The sequence below is a fragment of the Aethalodelphis obliquidens genome, unplaced genomic scaffold, assembly GCF_003676395.1.
Source record: "Aethalodelphis obliquidens isolate GAN/ISIS:26980383/991018 unplaced genomic scaffold, ASM367639v1 scaffold3, whole genome shotgun sequence".
NCBI classification, from domain to species: Eukaryota; Metazoa; Chordata; class Mammalia; order Artiodactyla; family Delphinidae; genus Aethalodelphis; species Aethalodelphis obliquidens.
This window is the reverse complement of record NW_020837947.1, coordinates 29,837,737-29,846,660: the sequence shown is the minus strand read 5'-3', so window position 1 is coordinate 29,846,660 and position 8,924 is coordinate 29,837,737. Positions and strand designations below refer to the sequence as shown.

At 39.6% G+C, this 8,924-nt stretch overlaps 1 protein-coding gene across 4 annotated transcripts in view; it reads right to left on the bottom strand.

Annotated features, from left to right (window-relative positions):
* VNN2 (vanin 2) overlaps window positions 1-8,924 on the bottom strand; it is a 30,720-nt gene that overhangs the window by 18,461 nt on the left and 3,335 nt on the right. For all 4 annotated transcript variants that reach the window (XM_027086141.1, XM_027086137.1, XM_027086149.1 and 1 more), the window contains 3 exons: window positions 4,145-4,337; window positions 1,855-2,143; window positions 171-541 (listed from right to left, as the gene is read on the bottom strand). In XM_027086141.1, the coding sequence (XP_026941942.1) occupies window positions 171-541; window positions 1,855-2,143; window positions 4,145-4,337 (853 nt within the window). The remainder of the gene's footprint in view (window positions 1-170; window positions 542-1,854; window positions 2,144-4,144; window positions 4,338-8,924) is intronic.

The following is an 8,924-nucleotide window of genomic DNA, read 5'->3' as shown; positions in this document are numbered from 1 at the left end:
GTGTGTGTGTGTGTGTGTGTGTGTGTGTGTGTGTGTGTGTGTGTGTGAGACACTGGCAATGCATGCAGTCATGCCAAGGAAAAGCATTTGGTTCCCTGGGACAAATATGAAAACTTAACCCTGGAATTTACTGACATCCAAACATTCCCTTTCTCTTGAGCTGAGATTACCTGCCAATACTCTCTTCTCCTTCTGCCATGAAGTCCAGCAAAAGCTCCTAGAACATACACTTCATTCTCTTTTCCTAACATTCTGTAGCTTAAATGACAGCACAGCTCTTTTTGACAGACTGTAAGGTTTCCTGCATTTTCAAAGAGTTCTGTGAAGTTGAACTCATCCCGGGAAATAAAGCCCCTAAAGGAATTTTTCTGTCCTGGGAATGGTTTGATGGTGGTGGCGTAGGCACTCCAATTCACAGCTGGTGGGTAGGTTGGAGAGTTTCGGGGATACGAATCCACCTCTGCAAAGAGGATCTTTCCCAACTCTGTTTCCATATCATAATGGTACGCTTTGGGAGAGTGTGGTGCATAGATACCACTGCCTGTGAATGGAAGACAAGTCTTTTAAAAACAAAAAGCAAACCCAACACCACCAGTTTCCCCATCAGAATTGAGCATGTGATCATGTCACAATATCAGTCACAATGAGAAAGCACAAGGCACTAACACCTAAGTATAATACTTCTCCTATTCTCTACTGGAGGAGATTAAACTATATGATCAGTGGTCTCATTTCAAATAAACTTTGAATATAATTTACTAGCATTATAGAAAATTAAGCCAAATATTAAAATCATTGTACTCAGGCGTTCCTGAGAGATAGGGAAGTTAATGCAAAATTCCCTCCTGTTCTCCATTGTGGTGGTTTTCAAATATGTTCCAAAATTCTTCAACACTCCTTTCTCCAATGGGTGGATCTAATTCCCTTCACTTTGAGTGTGGGCTTGCCTTAGTGACATAGTCCTAATCAATAGAACATGGTAGAAATAATGGTTTGTGACTAGTCATTAACGGCAATGCAGCTTTCCTCTTTCTCTCTCTCTCTCTCTCTCTCTCTTTATCTCCCTCTCTCTCTCTCCCTCTTTCTCCCATTACTTGTTCTGGAGGAAGCCAGCTGCTATGTCATAAGGATACATCACACAGCCCTATGGAGAGGCCCATGTGCAAGAAATGAAGGTCTCCTCTCAACACCCACTGAGAAAGAGAGGAACCCTACCAATAGCCATATGAGTGAGCCATCCTGGAAGCAGACCTGCCAGCCCCAGTCAAGGCTTCAGATGACTTTTAGCCCAGCCAACAGTTTAATGTAGCCTGAAGAGATGGCCTGAGCCAGGACCACCCAGTTAAGCTACTCCCAAATTCCTGACCAACACAAAGTGTAAGATAATAAATGTTTATTGTTTTTAAGCCACTTTCACTTTTTACTTTTAAAGCAACTTGTTATACAGCAACATGTCAATAATACACTACTCTGCCTTGCCAGTTATAGAGCATATCTTGTTTAGTTCCCTGCTTTGCCCCCTACTATCTCGTGGCCTTTGGCAAGTTACTTGCATCTTTGTGTGTCTCAGTTTTCTAATCTGCAAAATTGGAATGCTAGTACTCAGTGCATACATAGAGTTGTTGTGAGGATAGATGAAATAATACATATAAAAGTCTTAACACAGCCATAGATGTTATAATCAAGCAGTAGCTTTTGTTTTCTTCTTCCTTTTTTTTTTTTTTTAATAAAAGGATACAAACATAGTGAGAAGTCTCAACAAAGAACCAAAAAATTACAACAGGTCATATCTGAGGCACAAATTTCTCTGCATTTAGAAATATAATCAGCAAACCACATGTGGTCATGAATTACCTGTCATTTTTAGGCGGACATTATGTGTGTTGGCCACAAGAAGATTAACTCTCATTCCCATTGCCCAAGCTGAATGAAACTCAATAGCTGTCAAAAAGGGCAAAACATTCATCCAAGCTGTGGGAAACAATATAGTGTCCACGTGGAAATCTTTCACCAGGGTCACAGCAGGATCATGGAAGAGGATATCAAAGCACGTGAAAATGCCAAACTTCCCAAAGGAGGTGTTGAAAGTCACCAGCTCCGGCTTTTCGGGGACATCAAACTGAAGCTCAGAGTAGAGGTTGTACTATAACAAACACACAGGATGAAACCAGGAACGGCTTTTTTGTTGAAAAGGTGACACATGAAAACTCTCCAAGTTAGTAATTTTGAGATTTGGCAATGCTCAAGAGCAGGAAATCTATAGAAGATGAATGACTCTGGTGAGTGGAAGTTAATTTCCAAAGAAAAATACGAAGAAATATAGTCTCTCTCACTCCCTCTCTCCCTCTCTCTCTCTCTATCTGTCCCTCTCTTTCTCCCTCTCTCCCTCCCTCTCTCTCCTTATCTTCCTCCCTCTCTCAATGAGGAGCCAAATACCTCCCCATAAATCCTAAACACTATGTGCTTCTTGAAAGCTGAAGACATACATCATTTTTCTTTGAGTCCCTGATACCTAGAAACATAATAGATGCACAATAAATATCTATTAATCAGATGAGGGAGGCCCTCTCCCTCTTTACAGTGTCCCATCCAAAGTAATTTCAGGGACTCTTACCCAGCTTTCAAAATTGTTGTTAAAAATAAATATTTTATTTCATTCTCTCTGATTCCTTCCAAGTAAACTTGAGAAATGAACCTACTCTAACTTAATAATCAGGGTCAACAGCTTAATAAAATGATTTGCGAAGTAGAAAAAACTGAGGGTTGGGAGCCAGACTATTAAAACTTCTCTCTAAATTTATTTTCTACCTAAAAAAAATTTTTAATTGAAATTTACTAGCATTTTAAGAATTGATTGACAAAAGTACTCTTATCAGATCCATATGTCAGAGAGCGTGGGTCACGCACTGTTCCAAGGTACCCTGATGGAAGAGTGATGTCAGAGAGCGTGGGTCACGCACTGTTCCAAGGTACCCTGATGGAAGAGTGAGAGCTTCTCACTTTAGGATGACCCAGGTCCTCATTAGCTGTCCACATCCAGTGCACTGTGCCATCCTGCCGTTTACTGGGCCTGGATAAATGGATTGACCAACTATGCTACCAGTTTAACTAGGTCAACACTTACAGAATGGAAGAGTAGCTGCAAAGAAAGAGCCTTTAAAAATGATACTCACAATGCAAACACAGTCTCTGAAACAAGGAAAATGGAAGTACTGACATTTCTATTTCCAGTCTGAGACACATTTTTGAGAACACAGAAGTTTAATTCCATATAAAAACAAGTTGGGAAACCCACAAGTTTATGCAGAAAACTTTTTGAAAGTTTTGTGTTTTATTTATAAATACACAAATAAACACACAAGTAAACATAAATATATTTTATTTTGAGGACTCACGTTAAAATTTTTTTCCATATAGAGGTATATGATCAAAAACATTTGAAAGTCATTGGCTCAATATCACTCCTCTTGAGTAATTTTTATTTTTCACTAGGAGTTCCAGGAGATAATTTCTCCAGTCAGAAGATTTTGAAGGCACAATTAAGATGCTTAGAAAACATATGGGAGAGGAAAAGGGACATTCACACTGACCTGCACATCCCATAACCATTTAAAAGGTCAGCCTCTCTCCCGGTCCAATTTAGTACAAAATTATGACTTCAGGTTATTTTACTCTTTCAATTCAGATTTTAAAGTAAAAATCTTATGATTTGACCTTAAATCAACAAGAGGATAATTAAGTTAACTGGTATAGAAACTAAAAGAGAAAGATCATTTTTGTGACTTGATAGAAAGCAGGGAAATTAACTTCCATGTAACTGAGTCATACAATGTGGAAACATCTTTTATCATTTCAAAGTTAAATGGTATCCAGACTACAGTCATCTCAGTATCTTTTATACCAATATTAAAATTACTTGTTTTATATATGCAAAAGCTTTACCTCAATCCTGGACTATTACCAAATCTTTCTTAGAGGTCTCTGCCTACAATTTTTTCCGCGTTTCTAAAGTGTCATTTTCTTCATTGCTCGCTTTAAAAAAATCTTGGTAACATTGTGTTATAAGAGAATGAAGCTCTAACTCTTAAACACAGCATCCACCCCCTCATAGCAGGCTCCATATTACACACCCACCCCCTCTTACCTTATGGTAACGTGCCACCAGCTTTCCATTTGCATCATACACCACGTTGGTGTTGTATTGATAATGGCCATTAGGAGGACACGCGGAGTCACGGGAATGACATGGCTTTTTGTCCCCGATATTTGCCACGACATAGATAGAGTTGTCCTTGGCCAGGCAGCTGAGTCTTGCTTGTACTGGTGTATGACCAAATCTAAATCCAGTTTGAATTAAGACATTTCGGTAAGTCAGAGAGAGAAAGACAAATACTGTCTGATATAACTTATATGTGGAATTTTTAAAAGTCAAACTTGTAGAAACAGAAGATAGAATGGTGGTTACTAGGGGCTGGATTGTGGGGAACTGGGGAGATGAAGTTTAAGGGTACAAACTTGCAACGAATAGATAAATAAGTCCTGGAGACTGAATGCATAACATAGCACTTATAGTCAACAATCCTGCATGATAAACTTCAAAGTTGCTGTGAAACTGGATCTTAATTGTTCTCATACAAAAAAGAAATGATAATTATGTGATATGATAGAGATTATATGTAGAAGTCACAAATTGTGCCTAACCTTGATGAATTTTTTTCCACATTGTATCTATTGCTCCAGCAATTTATTATTCACTCTCCTGCACCAACGGTTGTCATCTCTCTACTAGTTCATTCCATCAGCATGCAAATATGCTCTAGTACCTCTCTTCTTTAATCAAAATAAAATAAAAACCTCTCTTGACCCCCATGCCCCTCTACTTTATGCTCCATACCTTAGGTCCATCTTACAACAAAACTCCCTGGAAGAGCTGGACATTGCAATCCTCAGCCCATCTTCTCCCGTTCTCTTTAGAAGCGCTCAGATCAGCTTCCATCGCTATCATCCCACCCGACAACTCTCACTAATACTGAGGATGACATCCACATGATGTCATCTTCATGGGACATCTTGTGATCTTGTGCTACTTACCTGCAGCAGTTGACACAGTTACTTACACCCTCCTCCCGGAAACACTTCACCTTGCTCATTGGACCCCACGCTCTCATTCTCCTACTCACTGGGTGCTTTTCTCCATCTCCTTTTCTGGTTCCTCCTCATCTGCACTGAGTCTAAACACTGTAGTTTCTTATAGCACAAGCATTAGATCTCTTCTGTAACTCACTCCACAGGTGAACTCATCACGGTGTTAAAAATTGTTTTCTCCCTCTTAGCGGTAAGTTTCTTTTCTTTTTATAAAGGAAGTTTATTCTTTTATTATTTCCAAAAATAATCCAGCTCCTAAAGTCTTGAAGTTTAAGATGTATTTGGGAATTTGTTTCTTGGTAGTTAGGGAATAGCCAAATGAGCTTTCCTTCTGGTGTGAGGGCAGAGGTAGTGGTCTCAGTGTGTTAGTTGTGGTAATCCGAAATGCAGACGTATTACCTGGGTAGTGCAGGAATGGAACACCACTGGAACTCCCCTAGAAATGGTAGTGTTGTGAGCCATTAGACCAAGGCCAGCTCTGAGTGCCCTGAACTTTGGAAGCCCATACTCTGAAGATACCAAGATAACTGACAAATAAATAGCAGACTACAACAGAAGGGACATTATTCTTACCTTTGTGACTTTCTTTTTAGCTGTAACTCTGTGGCCTTATGTTATGCAAAGCGGTCAATAATTCTTATCTTTGGAGATGAAAGGAGTATGAACAGAAATGTTTGCAGGTCTTATAGAAAATTTGACTACTGTGTCTTTACAATGAATTGAATAACTTTATATGATGAAACTAACTTTCCTACTATAGAAATACTTTTTAAAAGTTTATGTTTAAGGACATAAAAATGTGCTTGACAGTGAGTGCCTAGAACTGTGACACTAAAGAAGGGAAATCCTATCTAAGAAGGTACATTTCTGTACCAGAGCTGTGTTGTAACCATCCTTTGGGCCCTCTGCTGGAAAAGTAGAATCAAGTCTCAAATAATATCTTTTTAATTATATCCTATAGCATTACAGATGTAGGACAGTACTGTATCATACCTCTGTGAATGTAAAACATCTTGTACCTGCTTTATGATACATAGTAGTGACCATGCTTTATCAGATCTATTTATAATGATGTTATTCTAGAATGTCTTCTTTCCAGATGATGATTGAGAAGCTAATAAAGAAAATGGTGCCAGGTACCACTACAGTAACAGAACTTTGCTGTTTTCTGAGGTTTTGTTTTTTTACCTTTTTTTCTTGAATGGAGTGCGCTATATGTCTCTATAATTTTGTTCAGATGCCTGCAGAACCTGGAAACGCTGTTGCTGCTAGTGACGTATAAAATACTGCTCTTGGTCTTTGAATATAAATAAATAAATAAATATATATATATACACATATATATGTATATACATAAAATTGGAATTTTTGGAAACTTTAGCTGTGCTGTCAACTTTGGAAAAAGTATCCCAGTTGTACTGTGTTGGGTTGGCACTGTACAGAAATTAACAGCTATAATGGTCTAGAAACGTTAACACATAATTTTTTCCATTTGTACAGGGGTAACACACTGTATTCAATATGTAAGGTCTCATCTACATGGGTTTGATTACAAAAACTAACAAAGTAATCTCTAAATAAAAATAAAAATTAAAATGTGCTTGAAAGGTCTCTATTTTTACCCTGAATAAAGAATATGTAGAGTGTTTTTTTATTTTTGTGGTTTCATCTGTGAATAGGTAACTCTTTGAGACATTTCTGCTTCCACTGAGGACCAAGATTCTTTGCTCTTTGACATTACTGACCAATGTGGAGGTGGCAATATACTTATTGATAAGTTATTAACCTTACTTGAGAATAGTCACACTAAATGTGAAAGGAACAGAGTGAGAGCCATGTTAGGGTATCTTTTTAAAACTAAATATGATTATCAATATTTAAAAATGCAACTTTATTGTTCTTGCATAGATGATAGATATTGTGTTTTATTTCCTAAAGCTTAATAGGTTTGAACATGGAGTTTATTTATAGAAGGCAAACAAGAGGAAATTTATAAACGTGAGTGTCTGAATAGAATGATGATAAACTTATCCATCCTATAAACTACATTATTACATTAGTTTCATTAAGAGCAACGTGATTTGAAAAAAAGGCCTGTATTGGGCTTCCCTGGTGGCACAGTGGTTAGGAATCCACCTGCCAATGTAAGGGCATGGGTTCGAGCCCTGGTCCGGGAAGATTCCACATGCCGCTGAGCAACTAAGCCCGTGTGCCACAACTACTGAGCCCGGGTGCCACAACTACTGAAGCCTGTGCACCTAGAGCCCGTGTTCCGCAGCAAGAGAAGCCACCGCAGTGGGAAGCCCACGCACCGCAACGAAGAGTAGCCCCCGCTCGCTGCAACCAGAGAAAGCCCACGTGCAGCAACAAAGACCCAACACAGCCAAAAATAAATAAATTTAAATAGATAAATTTATATTAAAAAAAAAAGGCCTGTATGTGAGAAGATTACTGTGGACCTAGATTTACTTAGGAGATATTTATTCCGCATTTGAGCTGTCGCTGCTAAAGCACAACCCCGACCTCACCAATGAGAATCTAGTGAGATTCACCTTTGATGTTTACAGCACAATTATGTGTTTTGGAGCTTGCATTTAACAGGCAATCTGAATTCAAACCTCAGACGCTTCTTTATCATGACCGCACCTCCTGCTTCCTTACTGCAGCTCTTTATACATTTGCTGGTTACATGGGTTAATGAGTGAATGAATGCACGAAAAGGGATGGATTGATAGTTACTCTTATCCAGGTTAGTAAATCTGATTTAAAAATTTTTTCTCCCTGACTTTCCCCCTCCAACACTGACCTTGCCAGACTCTTTCATGCCAGACTCGAATAGGCAACTGCCAGGGTTACATCTCCAGTTGGATATCTATTAAATCACAGCTCCAACTTCAGATGCACAAAACTGACTTCCTGAGTTCCATCCCAGACTTTCTATTCCTTCAGTGCTCCTGTAACCGAGAGGACCCTATGGGACCTTCCCAGGACAGACTCCCCCCAACCTCCATGCCCTCTACCTGCCTCTTTTTTTGTGGAAAAGCTTTAGTCTTCCAGGCCTCCCCTGAGTCACAAAAAACTGGCTCAAGAATTAATGATTGGAAGGATGTAAACACATAGTAACAAAAAAATAGCAGTTGGGCGGGGAGAACTGGTAACAATTTAAATAATAGATTAGCTATACAGCAGAGTCACAGAATCTTTAGTTCCTCCCCAAAGAACATAAACAACAGAGTCTGACACACATTCCTCAATTGTTTTGCAGATACTAAAATCCCCACCAGATGGAAGAAGCTAATTGCATGATGACCATGAGCACATAACCCCCAGACTGGCTGGAGCCTGAGGATAGATGATGTTAACCCCTGTGACATCACCCTGTTACCTCACCATCGACCAATCAGAGAACTGTGCAAGAGCTGATCACACACCCTGCCACTATCTCCCTCACCTTGCCTTTAAAAACCCTTCCCTAAAATCCATCGGGCAGTTTCGGTCTTTTGAGCATGAGCTGCCTGTATGCCTTGCTTGGCCCTGCACTTTCCTTCACCACAGCCCGGTGTCAGTAGATAGGCTTTGCTGTGCCTGGGCAAGTGGACCCAAGTTTGGTTCAGTAACACTCCCTATGTCTGTAAATGGCAATTCCACGCCTCCAACTGCTCAGGCCAAACACCTGGGAGTCCCTCTTTGTTTGTTTGTTTGTTTTCTTTTGTTTTCTGGTCGTGCCGAGTGGCCTATGGGATCTTGGTTCCCCGACCAGGGATTGAACCTGCCGTGCC